This window comes from Saccopteryx bilineata, chromosome 6, assembly GCF_036850765.1.
Source record: "Saccopteryx bilineata isolate mSacBil1 chromosome 6, mSacBil1_pri_phased_curated, whole genome shotgun sequence".
NCBI lineage: Eukaryota > Metazoa > Chordata > Mammalia > Chiroptera > Emballonuridae > Saccopteryx > Saccopteryx bilineata.
The window spans coordinates 33056911-33083601 of NC_089495.1; the positions used below are offsets into that span (position 1 = coordinate 33056911).

At 47.6% G+C, this 26691-nt stretch overlaps 1 protein-coding gene across 6 annotated transcripts in view; it reads right to left on the minus strand.

Annotated features, from left to right (window-relative positions):
• The window catches only part of ANK1 (ankyrin 1), a 221982-nt gene that overhangs the window by 78189 nt on the left and 117102 nt on the right, over window positions 1-26691 (minus strand). For all 6 annotated transcript variants that reach the window (XM_066235973.1, XM_066235970.1, XM_066235969.1 and 3 more), the window contains exon 3: window positions 2345-2443. In XM_066235973.1, coding sequence (XP_066092070.1) covers window positions 2345-2443 — 99 coding nt within the window. The remainder of the gene's footprint in view (window positions 1-2344; window positions 2444-26691) is intronic.

Sequence of the window (26691 nt, forward strand, 5' to 3'; positions counted from 1 at the left end):
GTGCTGGGGCCAGGCATGGCGGTACGGAGGTGACTGAGACTCGGGCTCCTTGCCCTGAAGAAGCTATACTGAATGTCTCTTTCCTCTGCCCTTCCTGCCTGGGTCACTCCAGCCAGAGCTCTCCCTGTCTAAGTCGTGTGAAGGGAAGCTGCTCAGATGTGGAACTTGCCTACAAGCTCTTAGCCCATGCCATCTTCCAGATTTGGGTGGAGCACATCACTGGTGATGAATAAAAGCCCAGGGAAGACCCTGGGAAGCAGACCCCCGTCTGTACACACAGACCCCCCTCTGTACACACAGGGTAAGGCTCAAGAAGGCCCCTGGCCTCCGGTCAGGAGTCACAGGCAGGGGAGCTGTAGGGCTCCGTTTTCTCGGCCCCTCCCTCAGCATGAAAAAAACACACCCTTGAAGAAGCAGAAAATTTTTCTTAGCTGTATTTGCTTCACCCAGACTATTTGCAGGGAGGAAGGCCGCAGTGGGTGCTGAGTGAGCACCGGTGGACGAATTGAAGCTTTCTCCCCCTTCCCCACTAGCCCAGACCCTGACACTGAGCTACATCCTCTCAGCGGTGGAGATGGCAGAATGGGGAGAGAATGCGTTTGTTTTGTGCCTTTAAAATTTCCAAGCACAGTTTAGAAAACTGTACTGGTTTGGGAGTTTTTATTTTTTTTTAAATCTTCCTCAGGTTTGCTAGACCCATGACAGTTCCCCCGTCTGTTCTGACTGTTTCTTAGCCCACGGTTTCAGTTTCACCCCCCTCCCCCCACCATGGCATTCAGAAACCATGCTGGCTTATACATTTTCTATAAATAACGAAGACCCGCCAAGTGTTTGCTTGCAAAATGACAATCAAAGGGGGAAATTCAGACGGAGTGAAAGTGCTGAGGCACAATGTTTTCTGCGGCTCTTGGGGGGAAGCCAGGGGAAGGAACCCCGCTGGGCCCACACAGGGCCCGTCAGACTGCCCCCACCGCAGCCAGGCCCGCCAGAGCGCCAGCGAGAGCGCGGCTGCACCGCTCGCCCCCGGGAGGAGCAGGGTGGAAACAGCTGCCACTTGTCACGGCGTTGGAGAAAAATGCCCAGATACATTCAGAAAGAACAGCTCCATCTATTTTACCTGTGAGATCTTTCACCTTCGGGAAATGACATGAAAATTGCAGAATTTTAGCTCAAGAGATGATTCTACCTTCATAATATTTTGGTAGTTCACTTCATAACCATAAATTATTATATATCCGTTCTCCGCATAGCACTCTTCTGGCTCTCTGCTCGAGAGGCGGCAAAGTGTTCGCTGCGTAGAACTGAGCCTGGGACTGATGAGAGGCCACGTTTAATAAACAGCGAATGGAAAGAAAAGAGGCTGGAAGGGACAAGCCCGCAAGGAAAACCAGGGGAAGTGACAGAGGAAGGAAGAGAGGAGGAAACAGGACTCGAGCCCGTAAACAGAGGCGATGTTTTTGTTTGTTTGTTTGCTTAGTTTTGTGTGTCAATGGTGGCTACATTCTGCTTGATGAACAAATAAGACACACACAGGTAAGAAATAAAATGGATTTTGCAATCCGTAGATGCATTAGTTTCATGACTCTGGTTTCTGGACTTCAGCCACTGATGTTCATAATCTATTGCTGTGAGGAGAAAGAGACCGCTGTGAGAGGTGTGACTCAGCCCCGGCTGAAGGCCTCTGCGTAAAAGGGAAAGCTGTTCGAGGTGATCAGTCAGGAGAGGAGACAGGTCCAGGGCCGACCGAGAAAGACCTGCCGGGGAAGGGGAAGCGAGCGGGGTCTGGACTCCTCCACAGCCCTCGACCACACCCCGTTACCAGCACTCACTGACCCCTTCCGAGGTGCCGGGAAGGAGTCATTCTGCACTATCCCATTCCCTTTCCACTCCCATCCTACAACTAAGTTTTAGCATCTCCATTTTACAGATAAGGAAACGGAGGCTTCCCACTAAGTTTCTCAAGGTCACAGAGTCTAAAGTATCTCAGGATTGGGATCCAAGACCCCTGACTGTGGCATTTATGGGGTTCTTGGTCCCTTTATTCACATCAAGGACTCTGAGGAAGCATGAAGCCACCCGAAAAAGAGGTTTGGTTTTAGATTCGTAGGTAATGATGGGATAAACGCCTACTGAATCTTTGTAGAAACAGATCCTGTGTTCTCAGGTGACTTCAGGGACTTAGAATGAGGAAGGGATTGGAAAGACAAAGAAATTCAGAAGCCTGCAAACATGCACTCACGAAGGGCTGTTATCTGTGCCAGGGTTTAGAACAATACGTGAGGGACCCACACACTTGAATTTTCAATGTAAAGCTTCCCCACGAGACGTTCCCCAGGAGACGTACCTTGGTTGTTGTTTCTAGGATGATTTCTTTGTGCAGAAGTTCAACCACCATCTTCACGTGGCCTTCTTTAGAGGCCAGGTGCAAGCCGTTCAGCCCATTCTGTACAGTGCGGAGAGGCAGAAAGCGTATGGTTAGTGCGGCAGCATACCCTGCGGGCCCTGGCTGCAACAGGGAAGGAGTGGAGGGGCCCCAGCGCTATCAGCACAGGCACAGAGTGGGACCAGCCCCGCCTCTCCGTGCAGCGCTCCTGCAGGACTATGGGAGAGCGGGAAAGCAGGGAAAGGGAGAATAACAAGACCACCCCCCCAGGGTATGAGTTGAATGTGGAAAGCGCTCACAAAGCCAATGGATGACCCTGCAATTCAGATCTTGCCCAGGCTCTAAGAACCCACTTAATTGAAATGGTATACCTTCAACCCCCTGGTTCGTTTTCACAAGCCGCAACCAGAAAAAGTAAGGAGGCAGTACTCCTCACTGCCTCCTAAACGTGTGTAGAGATAGAGGCATATATAACAAAGCAATAAATTCTGAAATAAGGTCATATGAAAACTAAATACCACCAATCACTAGCTACAAGATTTTCTCAGTAGAAGAATTAGTATGAAAATAGCTTCTCTGTCACCTTATCATTTCAAATGTGACCAAAACTGACAGTTATATTTTAGGGAAAAGAAAAAGAAAAACAAACAAACAAACATGGCAAACATGTTCCATGCCTTACATACCCCAGGCCGCAAAAGCAGGACTCACACTACCCAGTTAGTTTCAACTCGACCTGGCGAGGCTGCTCCTGCCCTACAGAAGGCAGCCTGGCTCACGTTTTCCTTATCACCCTCCTGCTCCCTGCTCTCCTGATCCGTGCACTTAGATGCTTTCGAACTTCTCTGGCAAAAGCTGACTTCAAAGAGTGCTACTCAGAGCCACAAATTACTCTGACATGACGGAACTAATTTCAAGGAACTATTTCATTTCCAACAGATGAGATCTTGACTGCATATAGAAAATGATTTTGGTCACTAAGCAGTCTCCTCCCCTGACATTTTGTGTCTTCTTCCTCTCCTCTTCCTTCCCCATCTGTTCCCACCCCTTCTTCCACCCCTTGTTCCTGTCTCCTGTTTTGGTCAACTATGTTCTACCATGTTCCTTTCCAAGGGATGCCCAGAGCCACCACAGGCTCTGGCTAATATGAAAGACCCTGACCACCAAGGTGGAGGGGCTTGGCTCCTGACGGTGAGAGAGGAGGGGTCCCTGACTCACTCATCCCCGAATATCTCCACAGCCCCCTCGTGGGCTCCTAAACTCCCAATCTCCCTTTGTGTCAGGGCGCTGTTTACCAGAGCTTCCACCCGAGGTTGTGCCACACGGGCCCTTAGCCCTTTGAGTAGTATGAACATTCATGTACATCCTTGTGCCTCCTGACCATCCAGAGTAACTGGAACTAATCTCATTTTTTGAAAAGAAACTCACTCCTGAGGGTCAGCGAGCATGAAAAAAACTCACTACTCAAAGGGTTAACAGATTAGTCCACTGTTTTGCTAAAACCAGCCCAGGAAAGTCATGAGTAATTACTGACGTAGAGACACAGGACAGGTACCCCACGACAGCAGAATGGAAGGTATATACACCTCTCTTTGCCTAGGATCCTCAGACAGGCAGACAGAACAGGTGCCCTGGATGCCCAAGAAAAGGGGGGGCTCTGGAGGGAACTTTACCTACTTCCTACTTAGATTAGCTCCCTCCCCTTCCCCCATTACCCTCAACACACCCCAAACAAGCAAGTGTAGTTGGCCAAGTCTTTGCATATCAGCACACCCAGCCTCACTAACATGTGTGAGGGTGAGGGGTGGGGATAGTGGGCAGTTATGAGAGAGCCCTTTTATCCAATATTTCTACATGCAAATATCTGAACATCTCCATTGGATTTCCTCCTCTTGCAAACTTTGAACACCTTCAAATGTCCAGAGCAGTGTGAATGAGCTTCTCAGATAAAGTCTAGGTCAGAGGAAGTTCCGTTAACAGAAAGGGAGAAAGTGATTGACAGCACAACAGCAGTCTATTAGGACCAGAATGGGGCGGGGTGGGGGGCGGAGCATGGGGCTGGAAGAAATTGGTTCCCCTCAAATCATTTTGCAAAACACAAATCCACTGAAAAACAATTTGTCAGGTGATTGTATTGTGGGAGCCACTCCCTCCAGCTCTGAGTCCTTAACTCTTCCCCGGGGCTGGTCTGCACAGGAGTCTCCCTTCCGGAGCACTGCGCTCTTCAAAGCGCCTTGTCTGCCAGGTTCTGTCGCTGAGCGCAGGCACCCTGTGATTACTTGGGAATTCGGGTGGTGCTTTTTGGCTGTGGGAGCCTCAGCAGCTGCTGCAGTCGGCTTATCTTATCGCAGGGGACTCGGCTGTGCGCCGCGAGGGAGGAGGGCGCTGACGGCTGGGGTTTCGGCTTACTTGCACAGCACAATCGCTTTCTATGACCATCCGTGGGTCCTGAGCGCCTCAAAGCTGGGAAATTGGCAAATCTAGAAGGAAAACACTCCTGTTCGCTGCTAGTGCTCTGGGTGGCTGCCCCACGATCTGGAGCCAATGTCAGGGTCTCAATCCAGAGGGAAGTCTGGAATACATATGGTCTGTGCAGAGAATGCTGGAGTTGAAAGGAATATAAGGCACCCTGAATGCTGAGCAAATCAAGAGCCAGAACAGTCAAATGATTAGCTCAGTTCACAGCCTTTCTAGGGCAGAGCCACATAGAGAACCAACCTGATTTCCCAGAAAAATGGAGGGTTGGGTTTCGCCCCTCTAGGAACTAATATGTGTCTTTTTATCGGATGATGAGAGCACATTTCCCCTTTTTGATTACCAGGCAGCTTAGAGCTAATATTCAGTCACAACAGTCATCCAACTGGGTCTGGTCATGGCTGCTGGAGTTGATCTAGGGATCACAGTCCTGGTCCACAGAAAGGCCCTCCTCTTCCCTCCCTGTGTCACATGCCTACCTTCCAAAGCTGCGCTATTCACTGGAGGTGACGCTCGTTAGCATAAAGGGACCGGGGACCGCTAAATAATCTGCATCTCTAATAGTGTCACTCAGCTCCCATCCCAACCCTGGTTCAATGAGCTCTTTCTTCTTTATGATTTTTTTTTTATTTTTTTCTCACTTCACTTTTAATTTGTTTTCAACATAATCACCCTAGGTTACTTCCAAGTCTCTTACTGTGGTGATCTGAATCCAACACGCTCATCAGAGCCACAGAACAAGCCCCCTTTGGCTGAGCTCTGACAGGTGTGTTAGAAGGCCCAGGAATTTAATGCAGACAAAGTTCCGCAGGAACACGGCTATAACAAACATCTGTCTCAATTACAATTATAGTCACTGCAGTCACCTACCTCATGCTGAGCATTTACTTAATCTGATTTGAGAACCTTTTCTATGCCTGACACCAGGCTAGAGATGAATAAAACACAAACTCATAGGCTTAAAGAACTCACTTCGCTAGAGGAAACAGACACGTTAAAAGTAAATGCACAATCATGCCCCAAATGGCACGCATAAGACTAGATACAGCACAGAGGATTAGGAAGTTGCTCTGTCAAGGAGTCAGGAAAGCTTCACGGAGGCTTTGACAAGGCAGCCTGTACACAGCCAGGGTTGCAAGGTCATTAACAATGGTCAGATGAGAAGCCAGGACTGAGTTTAAATTCTAAACCCATAAGGTAAAATTTTAGAAACGAGGCTCCCAGCCATCCTCATCGAGTGCCTTCCTCTTTCCTTCGGCAAGCATCTGAGTTCCAGGGACACAGAGCGTCCAAGCCCACTGCAGCTGGCCTCAGCAGCTGGATGGCGGGTCCCCATGTAGTAGCCGACACCACAGAATGCCTGAAAACTAACTTAAGGCACCTGCACACTAAGGAGCTTGTATAAGTAAGTACCTTACTAGATGCATAGCTAGTCCATACAGGAGACTTTGCTACTCACAGAAGCAAAGGAGTGTTTTGTGGGAAAATTCCATATTTAATACTTTCTTTTTTTAAAGCAGATTTTTGAATTGATACAATAAGAAGGGGTAAGTTCTGTGAGCTATGTGCTCTTAGCTAGAACAAGAAACAGAGATGAACTATAATATACCACCCCTTCAAAGCCAGCATCCAGCTTCAAAGGCAGGCTGCTGATTATTGCCTTGTGTCTTTTCATCTACTCCATATAACCTTCACAGCCACTCCTCTTGATGCCAAGTAGCAGACAGACTGCTGAGGGGGACCACGTTGGCAGGGAATCACACATTTCTTCCCCCAGACAACTGGGTGTGGAAGAAAGAAGCAAGAAGGAAATAGATGAGTGGGGGTAAATACTTCAGCTAAATTGGAAGCAGAGGAGCAAAGCAATGACTACTTGTGGCCATTTTTTAACCACAAGCCTTTCTCAGAAAAACACCAGTTTGTCAGATTCCTCTTTCTAAACACACCTCCTTCTGAGCTGAGTCTCCACTAACATGTATGTTAGACTAGCTGATAGTGTCCCACAGCTCTTTGCTACTCTGTTCTGTTTTTCTTTTCCTGCTCTTTTCTACTTTGTTTTAATTTTGATCATTTCTACTGGCTTATCTTCAAGTTCTTTGATTCTTTCCAGTAGGCTGTGTTCAGTCTACTGATGAGCCTGTTGAAGAAATTCCTAGTCACCAATAAAGTATTTTTTTGAGTTATTTCCAGCAATTTCTTTGATTCCTTCTTATAGTTTCTCTTCTGAAATTCCCCATCTGCTCATGAATGTTGTCTGTCCACTTTCCCCACTAGATCCTTTAACATATTAATCATAATTATCTTAAAGTCTATCTGATAGTGCTAACATACCAGTTATCTCCGATTCTAGTTCTGTTGATTGTTTTGTCTCTTGACAATAATTTTTTTCTTTTCCTTTTCTTTTTTTCTTTTCAGAGACAGAGAGAGAGTCAGAGAGAGGGATAGATAGGGACAGACAGACAAGAATGAAGAGAGATGAGAAGCATCAATCATCAGTTTTTCATTGCGACACCTTAGTTGTTCATTGATTGCTTTCTCATATGTGCCTTGACCATGGGCCTTCAGCAGACTGAATAACTCCTTGCTCAAGCCAGCAACCTTGGGTCCAAGCTGGTGAGCTTTTCTCTAACAAGATGGAGCCCACGCTCAAGCTAGCAACCTCAGGGTCTCAACCTGGGTCATCTGCATCCCAGTCCGACGCTCTATCCACTGCGCCACTGCCTAGTCAGGCTAATTTTTTTTTCTTATGTGTGTGTTGTAATTTTTAATTGAATGTCAAACATTATGTATAGAAGAGCAACAGAGACTGAAATAAATAGTATTTATGCATATAAATGAACATGCTTCTTTTGTAAAATTTTATCATGGTAGTGGTGGTGGTGGAGGTGGAGGTGGTGGTGGTGGTGGTGGTGGAGGAGGTGGAGGTGGAGTTGGAGGTAGAGGTGGTGGAGGTGGAGGTGGTGGAAGTGAAGGTGGTAAAGGTAGAGGTGATGGTGGAGGTGGAGGTGATGGAGGTGGTAGAGGTGGTAGTGGAGGTGGTGGTGGTAGAGGAGGTGGAGGAGGTGATGGAGGAGGAGGTGATAGAGGAGGAGGTGGTGGAGGTGAAGGTGGAGGTGGTGGAGGTAGAGGTAGAGGTGGAGGTGGTGGAGGTGGTGGTGGTAGAGGAGGTGGAGGAGGTGATGGAGGAGGAGGTGATAGAGGAGGAGGTGGTGGAGGTGAAGGTGGAGGTGGTGGAGGTAGAGGTAGAGGTGGAGGTGGTGGAGGTGGAGGTGGAGGTGATGGAGGTGGAGGTAGAGGTGGTGGAGGTGGACATAGAGGTAAAGATGGAGATGGAGGTGGAGGTGGAGGTGGTGGAGGAGGTGGAGGTGGAGGTGGAGGTGGTGGAGGTGGTGGAGGTGATGAGGTGTAGGTGATGGTGGTGGAGGTGGAGGTGGAGGTGGTGGAGGAGGTGGAGGTGGAGGTGAAGGTGGTGGAGGTGGAGGTGGAGATGGAGGTGAAGGTGGAGGTGGAGTTGGAGGTGGAGGTGATGGAGGTGGATGTAGAGGTGGTGGGCTCCATCTTGTTAGAGCAAAGCTCACCAGCTTGGACCCAAGGTTGCTGGCTCGAGCAAGGAGTTACTCAGTCTGCTGAAGGCCCACGGTCAAGGCACATATGAGAAAGCAATCAATGAACAACTAAGGTGTCACAATGAAAAACTGATGTAAGGTGTAGGTGATGGTGGTGGAGGTGGAGGAGGTGGAGGAGGTGATGGAGGTGGAGGTGGTGGTGGTGGAGGTGGAGGTAGAAGTGGTGGAGGAGGTGGAGGTGGAGGTGGTGGAGGTGGAGGTGGAGGTGATGAAGATGGAGGTGGAGGTGGAGGTGGAAGTGATGGAGGTGGAGGTGGAGGTGATGGAGGTGGTGGAGGTGGTGGAGGTGATGGAGGTGTAGGTGATGGTGGTGGAGGTGGAGATGGAGGTGGTGGAGGAGGTGGAGGAGGTGATGGAGGTGTAGGTGATGGTGATGGAGGTGGAAGAGGTGAAGGTGGAGGTGGAGGTGGAGTTGGAGGTGGAGGTGATGGAGGTGGATGTGGATGTGGAGGTGGAGATGATGAAGGTGGAGGTGGAGGTGGTGGAGGTGGAGGTGGAGGTGGAGGTGGAGGTGATGGAGGTGAAGGTGGATGTGGAGGTGGAGACGATGGAGGTGGAGTTGGAGGTGATGGAGATGGAGGTGGAGTTGGAGGTGATGGAGGTGGAGGTGGAGGTGGTGGAGGTGGAGGTGGAGGTGGAGGTGGCAGATGTGGAGGTGATGGAGGTGGAGGTGGAGGTGGAGGTGGAGGTGATGGAGGTGGAGGTGGATGTGGAGGTGGAGATGATGGAGGTGGAGTTGGAGGTGATGGAGATGGAGGTGGAGTTGGAGGTGATGGAGGTGGAGGTGGAGGTGGAGGTGATGGAGGTGGAGGTGGATGTGGAGGTGGAGATGATGGAGGTGGAGTTGGAGGTGATGGAGATGGAGGTGGAGGTGGAGGTGGAGGTGATGGAGGTGGAGGTGATGGAGGTGGAGGTGGAGGTGGAGGTGATGGAGGTGGAGGTGGAGGTGATGGAGGTGGAGGTGATGGAGGTGGAGGTGGAGGTGATGGAGGTGGAGGTGGAGATGGAGGTGGAGGTGGAGGTGATGGAGGTGGAGGTGGAGGTGGAGGTGGAGGTGATGGAGGTGGAGGTGGAGGTGGTGGAGGTGGTGGAGGTGGAGGTGGATGTGGAGGTGGAGATGATGGAGGTGGAGTTGGAGGTGATGGAGATGGAGGTGGAGTTGGAGGTGATGGAGGTGGAGGTGGAGGTGGAGGTGATGGAGGTGGAGGTGGATGTGGAGGTGGAGATGATGGAGGTGGAGTTGGAGGTGATGGAGATGGAGGTGGAGGTGGAGGTGATGGAGGTGGAGGTGATGGAGGTGGAGGTGGAGGTGATGGAGGTGGAGGTGGAGATGGAGGTGGAGGTGGAGGTGGAGGTGATGGAGGTGGAGGTGATGGAGGTGGAGGTGGAGGTGGAGGTGGATGGAGGTGGTAGAGGTGGAGGTGGAGGTGGAGGTAGAGGTGGAGGTGGAGGTGGTGGAGGTGGTGGAGGTGGAGGTGGTGGTAACAGGGGAGGGAAGGGAAGTTGAATCAATCTAATAAAGAGTTGACCTAAGTCTCGGTTTTGTTGTTACCTTCAGTATACTATAGCCTTTAAATTCCCCGAGGTAGGCTCTGTTACCTTGATCGCAGAGTAGGATCTGGGTGATAGAGGGTTGTGTGTTCTCAATCTCCCCCCAGCTTCAGCCATCCCTGCATGCCTGTGCCTCAAATGAGATCTTTCTCCATCTTCTCACCCCTCTGCCAGCAGAACTATGCTCTTTTTTGTTATTAGATATTGAGCAGGTGGGGAAACAGTTCTTTTTCGTCCTGGCTCAGCTTCAGTTTTAGGCAGGTTATGTGTTTGGATCTCAAAAGTACGATTTTGGGAGTGTTTTTATTTGTTTGCTTTAGCATCCCCCACCCCCTTCTTGGTGTCAGCAAAACCTGCCTTGTTTCTATAGTTGGTTTTGGGTGGAAGGCTCCTGCTCTTCCTCCAGCAGGAACAGAGGAATAAGTTCTTCTTACTAGTGTAGGATCCCGGTCCCAGACTGCTTCCTGCCCTGGCCCAGGGTAGAGCTTTTGGCTCTCACCCTTCCTGCAGCAGCACAAGACCTCTGCCTGTTCCCTCCCCCCTCCCCCTCCCCTTCCCCTCCCCCTCCCCCTCTCCCCCCTCCCCTCCCCTTCCCCTTCCCCTTCTCCCCCCTCCCCATCCCCTTCCCCTCCTCCTCCCCTTCCCCTCCCCCTCCCCCTCCCCAGGGGCAGAGGCAGTGTGCTTCTCTTCCTCCCCATGGAAAATGAGTTTCTGCTTGTAGTCTGAAGGTGAGGGGGTTTGCTTTTGCTTCACATGAGGGAAGAGTCTGGGGAAGTAGACTCTGCCTGTTCTTCCCCACCCCTCGCCTCCACAGTCACCAAGGGTGTCTCTCTCTGGTCTCCTGACTCATCCCAGTATTTCTCATGAGCACCTGCTGGAGGCCTGTGGAGGAAAGCTAGGCCCACACTGGCCTCTAGGGATTTGTTTTGATTTTGGCTTGTATGGCCACCACCTCTTTCTTCTGTACCCTGTCAAAGCTGAAACCATGGCCCTCTCCTTGGAGGAGCTTCTTGTCCCTCTATGGAATCCAGTTGACTTGGTGGCCTCGCTGCCTCAGCCCTCTGATAGGATCAGGGAAATTATAATTTTGTAATGCTTCCAGCCTGTTCTCACCGTCAGGGTCAGAGCAATGTTCTTGGAAGCTTTTTACATCCTACGTACTCCTTACAACGAGCCCGAGGCCAACTGGCCCCATATGATCTCATCCCACGTGGTTCTAATACAGCAGACAGCCCTTTTAGACTCTTTTTGGTCAAATATAATATTCATGCCAAGCACACACACATGTGGAACGTTTCATCTGCTTTTGCTCTTTTTCAGGTAAAATGTCAATTTAGAGGATTCTTCTGAGAAGCAATCTGTCTGATGGAAGGTGGAGGAGATCTCAGCCAGGCTGTGTTTGTTTTAACATTTTTTTAAAAAGAAGAAAAAAAATAGTCATATTCAGCCTGAATGATTTAATTTGAAGTATTTTCTTGTACCAACTGTGAGAAATTCCATTGACAAAATACACAATTCCAGACATTTGTTTTCGGCAAATTATTCCTCTGTTTAGCATCTCAGATTGCCCCAATTACACTAATTGATTTCTAAATGTACAAATACAGTAGACATGTCAAGGGAAATTTAACTATTATCCTGTTCAGAACAGAAGAAGGTTTCAAACAGAAAGGATGTGTGGTATCCTAAGATCCTATATCACTTAGAAAACTGCAACAACAACAACAAAAATCTCCAAAACTGATGCTTACATTCTTGGGCGGAAACATCACCTTTCCAGTCTGTTTCTCACAGCCATTTGTTTTCCATGCAAACACGGCCCCCATGGAGCTGGCAGCCTCAAGCTGCGTCCTGAGGACCTCAGGGCTTAGCTTCCCCCTCCCACCCCATAGCCTTGAACCTCATTATTTCAGTCCCCCACCCACTTTCTTTGAGTTAAGCAGTGCATTTCTAGAGGACTTCAGCCAATGTAGTATCTAGAAAGCATGACCCTTTTACTCACAGACACCTATGCCATGTTTGTTATTAGTTCAGTTAATCAGATGGGTTAGCTGCCATCTAACCAGGTGCAGAGGCAATGGAGTACTGGCCAAAAAGTTTTAATGGGGAAGGGAAGGACCAGAGTCCTGGGAAGAATAACTCAAGAGCAGTGGAAGACAAAGCCAAGAAGTCTGAGGACCCAAGAGTGAACAAAAAGAGAAGGATGAAAGAGGGACGTCTCAGGAACTGTGCCTTCTTGCAAACACTTCACTTTACCCATGTGGTCAGTAAATAAAAAAGGCAGAGGAGATGGTGAACAAACCAGAGATGGCAGAAGAGCAAAGAGGGAATGAGTGTCACTGTGCGTTCACTAGATGAGGAAATGTATTAAGCAGCTAGCAAAAACAGTACGACAATATAAATTTTGATGTCTTTTCCCAAATTGCCTGCATTAAATTTTTAGCCAAAACAGAAAATGAAATAAAAAGGAATAGAGTTTTTCTGCCTTCCCTTTTACTTCCTGTCCTTTTCTTCCCCTCTCCTCCCAGTTCAGAGGTCAGTGTCTGAGGAAGAAGGGCAGCGAATCAGAGAGGGTGCCCTGTATAGTCTTGTCTGGTGTGCGACAAAGAGGAGGGCTACCCTGGGGTGGTTGGGAGATTGCAACATCAAGCACGTGAATTATCAGGTAGAGGATGACGAAAATCAGTGGGAGTCAGGTTTCTCACTGTTTGTAGGAGTTTAAAAACCTGGAAAGAGGAAAACTGGAAAGAAGCTTAAGGTGTTGGACTAGAATCAGATGTACTGGCATGCTGCCATGGATTTTTAAAATAGATATACATAGATAGATGTAGAAATAGTTACAATGTGTGCATATACACAGGCTCACGCAGCAACCAGTAGCAATGGGCACATCAAGTGACCAGATTTTGGTGTCTAAATACCATCCTCCACTGAAAGGAAGCTGGGGAAAATGGCTGATCCAGGGCTGGAGCAGGGAAGGTACAAATTGACCCTGGGACAACTTGTGCCAAAAAAGTAAGAAAATGCTCAAAGAATGATAAGGATGTATCAAAAAACAAAGAAACCAGATTACTGAAAGGGTTTCTATTGGCCTAATTTAGCTTTGAACCTCAAAATATACTGCTCACAAAAATTAGGGGATATTTTTTTCAAAATGAATATGAAGCAATAAAATAGCCCCTAATTTTTGTGAGCAGTGTAGATCATGAGAGTATGAGATTACTACCCATCAAATAATTTAAAAAAACAACCAATGAGTCTGTATAGGTATAAGTACATAATGAAAAAATAAATCAATGAGGGAGGAGGAAAACCTTATCCTTTAGTAGCATGCCATCTAATGAATGTAGAGAAAACGATGGAGATGAAGAATCACTCTTTGGAATCTCATTGTGACTGTTCGTACAGGTAGAAGACATATACCTGTGCCAAAGCTGGTGGTTATTTGAGGAGGGGCAGGATAATTGGATAACATCAGACTATCCCCCCCCCCCTCCACCCCAACAAGTACTGATAAACTACAAAGGGAAATATGGATGATGTTACAGTAGAAACACCCAGCAGACATCAGGGTCACCAGCTGATCAGGGCTCGTATCACCAGCGGTGGAAAGGGAGCATGGTTTCTGTGGTATTCCTACCAAAAGTGCACTGCCTGCATCTGGTCCTAAGGAAACATCAGCAGACACAGTTGAGGTTCAAACTACAGAATGGAAGACTGTCTGAAACATGAGAGACAGGCAAAGACTGAGGAGGGGGTTCATATTGAAGGAGAATAATGATATACGACAAGTAAATACAAAGTGCGTTCTGGATGGACTCCTGGAACAGAGATGATTAGAGATAGAGATGATAGAGATAGAGACAGATAGGGTTAGATAGAGATGATAGGGAAAGAGATAGAGTGGCGGTTGGAGGGGAAGGAAAGAAGGGAGAAAGGATGGAGCGGGGAACAAAGGAAGGGAGAGAAGAAGAAGGAGAGCAATATCTCATTGTTGGGACAGCTGGCAAAATGCTCATGGAGTCTGTAGATGTGTTACATTAATGTTGATTTCCTGATTGGGAGGCCTGTAGGATGGTCATGTGGAAAGTGTCCTTACTCTTGGGTAGTGCACACTGAAATGCTTAGGGGTGATAGAGAGTTACATCACATAGACTATATATTATAAAGTAGATGAATAGACAAATAGAGCAATTTCACCTAGAGAAACTAGGTGAAAGAGATGTGGGAATTCTTTGTACTATTCTTGCAATGTTTTTTGTTTGTTTGTTTGTTTGTTTGTGACAAAGACACAGAGACAGAGAGAGGGACAGATAGGGACAGACAGATAGGAAGGGAGAGAGATGAGAAGCATCAATTCTTTGTTGCGGCTCCTTAGTTGTTCATTGATTGCTTTCTCATATGTGCCTTGATTGGGGGGGCTCCAGCACAGCAAGTGACCCCTTGCTCAAGTCAGCGACCTTGGGCTTCAAGCCAGTGACCTTTGGGCTCAAGCCAGCGACCATGGGGTCATGTCTATTATCCGATTCCACGATCAAGCCAGTGACCCTGCGCTCAAGCTGGCAAGTCTGCGTTCAAGCCAGATGAGCCCACGCTCAAGACAGCGACCTTGAGGTTTCAAACCTGCATCTTCTGCATCCCAATCTGATGCTCTAGCCACGGTGCCACCACCTGGTCAGGCTCTTGCAATGTTTTTATAGGTTTGAAACTATTTAAACTGTTTTAAAGAAGAAAGGCAAGTATTTCCTGGGAAGCAGGGAGTGGCTAGAAGAGGTCCCTGAGAAGCAGCGGCAATGCTGTGACTCTGGCGACGGTAGTAGAGGATGGGTGGCCGAGTAGGGTTTCTGCCTGTCTCAGGACCCAGAGCCTGAGAGTGAGGAGCCAAGCATACACAGCCTCTTCTCTCCAGTTAGGAGAGGTTCAAGCCAGACCAGAGTTCAGAGATTATTCCAGGGTAAAAACCCTGCAGAGCCACCAAACGACGACAGGAGAGCAGCCCACAGCCCCAGTGCGGGAACCCGCTAACGGGGAAGCCTCTTTTGGAGGGGAGGTATCGGGTTGTGCAGGGCGGTTCCACCTGCAGCCTCTTTCCGACCCAGATATCGCATGGCTCCCCAGACACTGCTTGGTGGGCTAGGTATGCTAAAAATATGTGATCCTGTAATCTAATGGATCAGGAGCCAGGCAGAACTGAAGCAATTGCCGTAACCCTGGTGGGGAAATCACACCTTATCTCCTTCGTCAACCTGTCTCTTACCCAGGGATGGAAAAGGAGAATACGAGCAGAAGCAGAGAGGGAAGGACACACTCAGAAAGCGAGAGGTGACGCAGATGGAAAGGAACAAGACCAGCTCTAAGCACTTTCCTTCCTTTGTTTTACTGCAATCTAAATTTAGTTCTCCTACCCAGGTAGCCCTTAAGTCTCATAGTTTACTAGATATTCATGAGGAGGAATGACATTCTAATCCTTTTCATTAACTTTTCTTTAAAAAAGAAAGAAAGAAACCCGTAACTATTTCAGAGCTGTGTGAGGAGATGAATCAACCCCGGATCACCTTCTATCTCGATTAAAAAAAACCTGTGCCGGCTCCACGCTCTGCAAAGTCCCCCGGCTCAGAGCAGATCAGCTGCAGGGGCTGAGGCCTTTGGGGAGACTGGAGGAGGAAGTATGAGCTCAAGTTAATGAGAGAATGGGACTTTGAAATTCAGCTCAGCAGCTAAGAATATCTCCCATGGACTAGAAACAGTTTCTATGTCCGAGATCTTGGCATTCCTTTATAAGATAAAAAGAGCCAGACTTTCAGAAGCAGGGCAGGGGGTTTAGAACAAAAAACAATAGATAAGGAATTGAGGCCTCTAGAGTCTAGACTGTCCTCCTGATCAGTCACTTCCCCTCCCCGGGCCTCAGTCTTTGTGTCGTCAAAATATTACAACTGCTCTATTTCCTAGCTTCCTTGTAATTCCACGATTATGGAATAAAACAAAGTGACAGCTCTCAGAAAACAATTAAGACATGCATGAAGAGATGCACAGGAAAAGGTATGACAAGGTGCACCCCAAACTGTTCACAGAGATTTGGGGCACAGGGGAAGACTTATGGAAGACTATATATTTCTGTGTAGTATGAATTTTTAAATGAGTACCATGTATTAATTTTGTTGTTAAATTAAAAAAATCATTAAACAATTAAAATCAGGAACACAGCTGTCAGAAATGACAAAATAGTTCCTACCAAAAAATTCATAATCAAATGTAAATAACCCCAGGCAAATTTATGCGCATGGTCTATCCTATTCAGAAAGAGTGGGAACTGGGTTTAGCATTTCCTCTAATAACCAGTGAAGCAAGTCTTCCTTCAAGGCCCAGATTATATGTCATCTTTCTCTGTGACTTTTGTTGTCCCTCTCTCTTCAGCACACCACACCTTACTTCCAGCCTCCTGAAAGTGATCTGCTCTGACAACCACGTTCCCATGGCACTCAGAGAGAACTCTAGCAAGGCCCCTTAGCAAATGGAATCGCACTCATCTGCTTTTGTGTCTATGTCTTTCAACAGGTAGGACTTTTTTGAGTTTCTATGTTTTCTTCGCCTTTGTATCTTAGTTAGGTCCCAGCATGGGATCTGGCAGACAGTGTGTGTTCCACAAGGGTCCGCAGAACTGCAACCTGACACACACAACACTATCTTTTCTCTCAGTTTCCCAAAAGTAGGAATATCACATCTGGTCTCCACAGTGTAAATTCACAGCAATCAAACCATACAGGGGAGTGAGGAGGGTGCACTTCCCTTGCAATGTGTTCCAAATCATTCTTGAGGGTGCTCTTCACACTCTTCCTTACCCCTGAGATCTCAGAGATGTCCCTGTTGTCACTACAAATGGACATCTTTATGTAACTGAATTGGTCAGTTAACTCTTCCTTCACCGAGAAGGAAGGGGAAATGGAACCAGTTCAAGCAAGGAAGGTTGCTCTAGTAAAGGGCTCTGTTGCAAGCCTCAAGTCTACCTGTAGGGTGCAGTGTAGAGACTCCAGCTGGGAGCTGGGAGAACTAGACTCTAGTTCAGGAAAACTCTTCACCTCTCTGAGTCTCACTGACCTCACTTGTCCCGCATCTGCTCTCTCCACCTTACAGGGTGATGTGGGCACTAAAAGTGGTCGTGCCTGGGGAAGGGCTCAGGAAAGCAGAGACACTGTAGAATTGGAATTGGAATCTGTGATTATTAAACACTGTAGGTCACTCTAAATCAGGGGTCTCCAAACTTTTTACACAGGGGGCCAGTTCACTGTCCCTCAGACCATTGGAGGGCTGCCAAATACAGTGGTCCTCTCACTGACCACCAATGAAAGAGGTGCCCCTTCCAGAAGTGCAGTGGGGGCTGGATAAATGGCCTCAGGGGGCCGCATTGCGGCCTGCGGGCCGTAGTTTGGGGACGCCTGCTCTAAATCATGACAAGTAAGCCACTTACTTTTAAACTGCAAATTGGTCATTATAGTTAGTAAGATGAACATCAGAGAGCCTGTTTCTGCTGAAATGCAGAAGTAATTTACCTATTTAAAATAATTCAGGAGATGAAGATTTTTAAGTTCCATCTTTTTCACTAAAACCTTTTCTAGAAAGAACTTCAGAAGCCTCCATGGTACTACACATGAGGTATCTAGTTGTTTCTCTGTTTCACTGCCCACCACGGACCCACACTTTCTTATGTGGGGGGGGGCACAATAATACAGTGTGTCCGTAAAGTCATGGTGCATTTCTGACCGGTCACAGGAAAGCAACAAAGATGATAGAAATGTGAAATCTGCACCAAATAAAAGGAAAATCCTCCCAGTTTCTGTAGGATGATGTGGCAGCATGTGTGCACGCACAGATGATGATGTAACACCATGTATACAGCGGAGCAGCCCACAGCCATGCCAGTCGAGATGTGGACGGTACAGAGGAAAGTTCAGTGTGTTCTGTGGCTCGCTAAATTCGAATCCGTGACCAAAGTGCAATGTGAATATTGGCACATTTATAACAAAGCGCCACCACATAGGAATAACATTACTCGGTGGGATAAGCAGTTGAAGGAAAGCGGCAGTTTGGTGGAGAAACCTCGTTCTGGTAGGCCATCAATCAGTGACGAGTCTGTAGAGGCTATACGGGATAGCTACCTAAGGAGCCCTAAAAAATCTGTGCATGAGCCCACATCGAACTGCACTGAACAGGTATGAAACTGGGAGAGTTTTCCTTTTATTTGGTGCAGATTTCACATTTCTATCGTCTTTTGCTGCTTTCCTGTGACTAGTCAAAAGTGCACCATGACTTTACGGACACACTGTATATTCTTCTCTCTCGTTCATTGCTACTCCAGAGCCTCAACAAGGCAGCAAGTTTTCAGAAGGCTTGATATTAACCTATTATCATACTAGAAAGACTTTCTCTGTGTGTTTGGGGGTGCAGGTAAAATTAGGGAACTGTGTAGTGACTATCATTTCTGTGCTTGTCACTAGTTCCTAACAAAAAGAAGATGACAGAGAAAAGTAATAGGTTCTCTGTCTACTCTGACCTGGACATAACCTTTGTAGCCAGACATCCTCACCCTCTTCATTCATTTACCCCTGCCTCACTGAACTCGCTGCTGCCATGACCTCCACTTTTCCTACCTTTGCACAGCCTGTTCCTTCTGCTGCATTTCCTCTTCCCAATTCCCTACCTAGCAAACTCCTACCCTCCTTCAAAGCCCTTCTCTGAGTCGTCAGCCCCTTAGCCACTACCCCCAGACTAGAAGCAATTTAAGAGGAGGCACTGGGACTGACTTACTCAGCTTTGATTATCCAGCACATGGCATATTTGAGCAGGTTAATAAATAATTGTTGAATCAATGAATAAATGAATGAAAATACCTTCTGTGCTTATTCTGGATGGCACTTACACCACTGAATTTGTAATCTTCTGTATACAAGCCGAAATTCTTTACCAACCTCTGAGTTCTTTAAGAGCAGGGGGTAAATGAATTTAGTCTCTAGCAAGGTGCTTGGGTCCGTGTAAGTGCTCAATACATGTTTGTGGAATAATGAGCAGAGAATAAATAAATATATAAGTAAGTAGAGAAAGTTTAGGTGGTCTTCTTAAGCCCGTCTCATCAAATCCAAGGTCATAAAGCTCAAAAGATACTCAGAAGTAACCTCTAGGCCTCAGCTTTCTGAGACATACAGTGAGAGAGTTGAGTGCCATGATCTCTAAACTCTAAGATTTGTAATTTGGAAAGATAGGAATTAATCACAATCACTAGAGCCCAAGACATTCTGATCAAAAGACTTGGCATTTGGTTTCTGTAGAAATAATTACTCTGCAGCAGAAACTTATTACAGGTGCCCCATTTATTTGAAATGCCTAAAACCCTTTACCTGCAATATAAACAAGTACCTAACCATGATAGGGGACATGTGAAATGCACATGTGGAAATTTAGGGAACATCAGTAGAATTAGCATGGCTTCACACGCTTTCGCTGGCTGTGTTTTATTAGCATTGGAAGCTGTTTATGTTTTTGTGAATATTCAGCTAGTTGAGCTCCTGGATATTGCAGCAAACATTGTCACATACTTGGCGAGTGGGCCTAGTGCCCGAATCAGAACCACAGAGGCATTAGCCTATGAGTGACTATTTCACAATGCTCTTAAAAGTGATAGCACTTAGATCAAGTTCCTCCATGGGCTACGTGTCAAACACATGAGCGCTAATCATTAATGGTTACAGCAGGCTTCTTAACATTAACATCTGCTGACTGAATCGATGAACATCTACTATGTGCCAGTCAGAATCCTGGAAGAGATTATTTACTAAAACCAAGTCTTCTCCCCTTGAGGGGCCTCCATTTTAGTGGAAAAGACAGATAAAAATAAAGAAAAAGCTAGCTGCATCCTGAGTCAGGTAATAATAAGTCAGGCTATGGGGACAGAGGTCCTGGAACACTCCAGAAGGGCTTGTCTGTACCAGCCCTGCAGGCAACTGGGCTTCTCTTTCAGGTGTGAACTTCTTTCCTGGAGTCTCATGAAGAAGGCCAAGGGAGCCCGTGTTTGCTAGCATTCCAAGAATAGAACACAAAACTCAAACAATGAGGATTTTTGCCTCTCATGTTATAGCTCGTGGTTCCCAGGGGAGCATCCAGGTTGATCCAACAATTCTAGAAACTCAGGAGAACAGAGGCTCTAAGCTTTCTCCACTTGTTCTCTTCTTATTTCTGCTAACTGGTAAGTGTGTAAGGTCAATTAGTTCATTGCAGAAAGTATTATTTTTAATTGCTATGGCCTCAGTAATAAAATATTTTTATTTGATTAAGTAATCTAGCAATAATTCTGGAAGTGGATCGTATGAAGCTGATGTTGGAATGTGGAATAATTATGTAGCCATTTATTTAAACAAATATCAAGCATCTACTCTATGACAACCCACTGAATACTCCCCCTCACACCAAGCCCCCTCACATCTGGGCACTGGGAGGAGTAAGCAGCCATGGACTTCACCCTCAGGTGGCTCAGTGTCTGTCTACTAGGACAGAGAAGATGTGCTCAACATTCCCATGCTTCAAGGTAGGATGTGACTGCGCTGCAGGACAGGTGCTGATCAACCGCAAAGGTGGAGATTACTCCAGGCTCTGGGGAGCAGGAATGTCTTCACGATGGAGCTTGAGCTGAGATTTGAACAAATCATCTCACTGCCATGTGGTTCTTGCTGTGGCAAGAATGACACGGTCCCGGGCTGAGTAAAGAGCCCTTGGTCCCTACAGGCCCTTCTGTTGTGTGTGCTAAGACCACCAGGGCAACAACACGGCAAACCCAGGGAGGCAAGCCCTCTGGATTTACCGTCCCCTCTTATTCAGAACTACCGCTCGGCTCTACCAGGTCTACTGCCTGAGCTTCCTGACCAGTCTCCCTGCTTCTGTCACTGTGCCCCAGGTCTATTCTCCACACAGCACCAAGGGTGATCATTTTAAAACCTACATCAGATTGAGCATCTCTTGTGTAAAACCTTCCAATGGTTTCCCATCACCCTTACAGTAAAACCCAGGTCTTCACCATGGCCCAGAAGCCCTTCAAAATTTGGCCCTGGAACTCTCCCCCACCTCCATGCCTACCACTTTTCCCTTTAATCATTCCACTGCAGCTACGCTGTTCCCCAGACAAACCAAGCATACAACTGCCCCCAGGACCTTTGCACATGTTTCTCCCTCTTCCAGGAATGCTCTTCCCCGGAAACCACATGGTCTCATTTACTTCTCTTGGGTCTCTCAGAATTCATGTTCTCAGAGATTACCCACCCTATCCAAAATATCTTTCTCCTCCATGGTACTTCTCATTAGCTCACATTGTATATTTGTTCATTTTCTTGGTGATGTCTGTCTCCTTTACTAGCATATAACTATCACGAGAGCGCCGTCTTTGTCTATTTTGTCTGTCCTGCTCAGTGCCTGGCACTGGATAGGAATAGCACCTGGCACAAAGTAGGTGTTCAATAAATACATGTGGAATGCTCCCACAAAGGCTCTGGGAGGATTATATTCAACATGCCTTTCATCCGTTATCATCAGCCAATGTCAGTATTTGACATCCTCAAAGGCTGAATGACTTCCAAATATCTATCTTTGAATTGGATCTTTTATCTAAGTTCCAGGCTCAAATATCCATTTGCATACTATACAGTGTGTCCTTAAAGTCACGGTGCACTTTTGACTAGTCACAGGAAAGCAAGAAAAGACGATAAAAATGTGAAATCTGTACCAAATAAAAGGAAAACCCTCCCAGTTTCTGTAGGATGATGTGGCAGCATGTGCGCATGCGCAGATGATGACGTAACACCGTGTATACAGCGGAGCAGCCCACGGCCATGCCAGTCGAGATGTGGACAGTACAGAGGAAAGTTCAGTGTGTTCTGTGGCTCGCTAAATTCGAATCCATGACCAAAGTGCAACATGAATATCGGCTTGTTTATAACGAAGTGACACCACATAGGAATAACATTACTCGGTGGGATAAGCAGTTGAAGGAAAGCGGCAGTTTGGTGGAGAAACCCCATTTTGGTAGGCCATGAGTCAGTGACAAGTCTGTAGAGGCTATATGGGATAGCTACCTAAGGAGCCCTAAAAAATCTGTGCGTGAGCCCACATCAAACTGCACTGAATAGGTATGAAACTGGGAGAGTTTTCCTTTTATTCGGTGCAGATTTCACATTTCTATCATCTTTTGTTGCTTTCCTATGACTGGTCAAAGTGCACCATGACTTTACGAACATACTGTATATCTTCACTGTGATTCCTCAGACTCCTTGGAAGGATTTCCACACAACCCTGTTCTTGTCTCCTCGCCCCGCTTCCACATACTGAGTCCCTTCCCAGTGTTCATGGTCTCAGTGAATGGTGCTTTCACCTCCTGAATAAGCCAGACATTAGAAGTCATTCTTACAGGCTCCTTCCCTGCCCTCCCCCACCCAACTCATCACTGAGGCCTGCTCACCCTGCTCTGTCTCCACACCCACAACCTTTATCCCAGCAACTGACATTTTTCTCCCGGACTCACGTAACAGTCTGACAACTGGCTCCCCCATATCCACCTGTGGGCCCTTCCTTGTGTCATCTACACAGCAGCCAGTGTGATCCTTTAACGCAAACCTCTGATCATGTCACTGCTGTGCCTGAATCTGTGGCTCACTTCCCTCTGCTCTGAGAATAAAGATCGGAGCTGAAAACATGGCTTCTGTAAGCAGGGTGGATATTCTACCAAGACATATGGACACAACTATACAGGTTGCTCCCCTAGATCTTTCCTCTTAATGAGCAACTATAGGACTGACATGTGGAGCTGCTAGCAAATACACTGCCGTGCACACATGCACACAACATGCAGACACGCACTGCTCGGGCCCAGGGCGCACAGTTCCAGCTGTAGACTGTTGTGACTACTGCCCCACCTCTAATACAAGGCCCAGCACAATCCCAGCTTCCCTTCTCCAGCTGATCTGGTCCCTCTTCTCTGCACTGCGGCTATTCCGGCCTTCCTTTAACTCTCCAGCTTTCCCCTGCCCCAGGGACTTCGCACAGACCATTCTCTACCATTGTAACGTTCTTCCCTCTTTCACCTCCTTCACCTCTACTCACCCCTTAGCTCATCGCTCCCACACTGTAGCCTTCTCTTACTCCAACTCTAGGTCAAGTCTCTCTTATATATTCTCATAAAATCCTATGCCTTTCCTTCACAGCGCCTAACATAATTTGGTTTGCATATCTATTTATGTGGCTATTTGATTAATAGCTTTCAATACCAGTAGACTACAGTTCAGAGATGATGAGGATTAGAACATTTTTTTTTTTAACTAAGAAATCTCAGCATCCTACCCACATGTAGAGATGTACAGGAAGACATGGGTCTAAAGACAATGGGTCTAAATCATGAACAATTCTTGCCTGACCAGGTGGTGGCTCAGTGGTTAGAGCATAGGCCTGGGATGCTGAGGACCCAGGTTTGAAACCCTGAGGTTGCCAGCTTAAGCATGGGCTCATCTAGCTTGAGTACAGGGTCCCCAGCTTGAGCGCGGGCTACCAGCTAGAGCGTGGGCTCATAGACATGACCCCATGGTCACTGGCCTGAGCCCAAAGGTCGCTAGCTTAAGCCCAAGGTTACTGGCATGAGCAAGGGATCACTGGCTCAGCTGGAGTCCCCTGGTCAAGGCACATATGAGAAAGCAATCAATGAACAGCTAAGGTGCTGCAACTATGAGTTGATGCTTCTCATCTTTCTCCCCTCCTGTCTGTCTGTCCCTCCTTCCCTCTCTTTCTCTCATTAAAAAAAAATGCGTGAACAATTCTTGAATAAATGAAAGAATCTGGCATGCACAGAAAGATATTGGTGCATACGTGTGTACACGTGTGTCCTTGTGTGTGAGTTCTTTTCTCTAAATATATAATCATGGTGATGATAAAAAGGAGTAGATACAATCTATGCAATAAGGAAACTGCCCTGAATATTCAGATATCTCTTGTATAAGCCGAGTCCTTCTTTTCACACTACTTAGAGTAATTACTTCCAGTTATGGCAAGTAGTGCAGTCTTTCCACAAAACATACTATCTTAAAGTGTGTTGCTTATATAAGGATCAGTATTTGCTGTGTTACTGCTATCACAGTCCACCAGCTCAAAAGATTCAAGTCAAAACACATTCTCAAGTCATGACCCCAGGACAAGAGGCTGTTTTATCTTCTCAAAACAAAGAATGGATGTTTTTAAAGAGAAGAAGGCTCTAGTGCCATTAGGAAGCTAGCCCTGTGAACATTATCAAGCAGCAGTATTGCCCCGAAGGGTGCACTAATGTGTTTAATGAGGGCAGAAGAAGTTCAGCACTACCCATACTCTCCACTCAAGAACAAAAGCCATAATGCCCCATAAAACCAGAATGAGGCTCCGGTAAGGTAACGGTGGCAGCCTGTCTGCATCTCCCTGCCCCCACACAGTCACAGAACAAGGGGCAGAGACCAACAGGGCCCGAGAACAGGGGAGCCTGGCTAAACCAGCAGCCAGGGGCTTTGCACTCAGCAAATCACAGCCTTCACTGCCCTCGGACAGTCCCTGCCTTGCTAGCAGCAGTCTGCTCTTTGAAAGAAGGAGGCTGGTCTCAGCCAGGCCTGCAGCCTCCAGGCTGAGGTCAGAGCCACCCCTCAGTCTCCAGTAGGGCTGAGCACGACCTGTCTCTGGCCCTGCGCCCACAGATCGATTGGAAATGGTGTTAATAAAGTGCAAAGAATGCCTGGTTGCCTGCTCTGCTCGGCGCCCTCAGATGAACCCAGGAAGTGCTCTGAGGAGAGACGACAGAGGGACAAGCCAGTTACACCCAGGCCTTCGGAGACAGGAGGCCAATCAGGACAAAGCTGTTCCCTGTCATCAAAATCTTCCAGTTTCACACCGAAAATGAGCCCTGGCTCAAGGGTTATGAGTGTTCAGTTGTCCCCGTTTCTGCTAAACGATTCCTTTGAGAGCTGGCACCTTAACCCCTGGAAGGCCTCTGGAGGCCTGTGCTCCCCAACCGGAAACTGCACTGCGGAGAGACACCACCTGGACTTCTGCAGTCTCGGCCGAACAAAGGACCAAACAAAGGAAGGCTCAGCACCAGCCTCTCTCACCAGGAAGGCATCCCCGCGGCAGCGAGAACAATCCTCTCACCTGGTGGGGGAACCAGACCCGGACGGGGGTGGGGGTGGGGGGACACACACATGACCCACGCTGGCCCCCTCTCCTGAGCCACTCCAGGATGCTCACTCTGCACTCATATTGGGCCCCTACTGCCTCTTCCCACGGAGGAAAGGGTTCAGAGTTTCAATCTGCTATCCAAAGGCCAACCTTCAGCTCTGCCTGTTTGGTGAGATAGTTCCTTGTTGCTATATTTGTCAGAGGGACGAAAGAAGAGGTGGAGGGCTTGCCTGTCATCCGGTTTGTGAGCTAAAGTCCCTGAAGTCCAGTCTACATGCTCCACCTCCCTTCTGAAGTTCCCTGCCTGGGCGTCTGCCTCATATCACACACCTACTTCTGTTTCTTATCACACACCACCTGCTCCATGCCCTCTGATCTTTCAGCTGTGAATTTACTCCACAGACTACCAACTGAATCCAAATGGGGTCTTGGCCCTAGGAGGGACAGCAAGTGGTATTTTGCTTTTTAAGCAGGATGGAGGGGCCCGGGGGACAGAGGCGCACCGCCATGGAAAAGTGAACCTGCATTCTGGGAATTTGCCTCCTCTGATCTGTAAAAGTCACCCAGCCCTCAGCCACAAGGATGAACCTTGTGCTACGTGCAATAAGCCAGCTGCAAAAGATTTCCACTTATATGAGGCACTTAGAGTGGTCAGATTTATAGACAGAAAGTAGAATGGGGGCTGGGGGCTGGGGGGAGGCTGGGGTGGGGCACTATTGCTCCATGTGTGCAGAGGTTCAGTTTTGCAAGATGAAAAGAGTTCTGTGGCTGGATGGTGGTGATGGCTGTACCACTATATCAATGTACTTAATGCCACTGAACTGTACACTTACAAATGGTTAAGCTGGTAAATTCTATGTTGTATTTCACCACAATTTAAAATATTTTTTTTTTTTGTATTTTTCTGAAGCTGGAAACGGGGAGAGACAGTCAGACAGACTCCCACATGTGCCCAACTGGGATTCACCCAGCACGCCCACCAGGGGGCTACTCTCTGCCCACCAGGGGGCAATGCTCTGCCCCTCTGGGGCATCGCTCTGTTGCGACCAGAGCCACTCTAGCGCCTGGGGCAGAGGCCAAGGAGCCATTCCCAGCGCCCGGGCCATCTTTGCTCCAATGGAGCCTTGGCTGCAGGAGGGGAAGAGAGAGACAGAGTGGAAGGAGAGGGGGAGGGGTGGAGAAGCAGATGGGCGCTTCTCCTGTGTGCCCTGGCCGGGAATCGAACCCGGGACTTCTGCACACCAGGCCGACGCTTTACCACTGAGCCAACCGGCCAGGGCTGAAATATTTTTAAATGGTTAAAATGGTAAAAATAAAGTCACAAATAGCAAATTTATTCTAAATTAGAACTGAATTAGCACTTGCATTTGAACACCTCAATCAACTGGCAAAAACAAACAAAAGTCATCCAATCCACAGCCCAAGCCACACCCCGTTCTC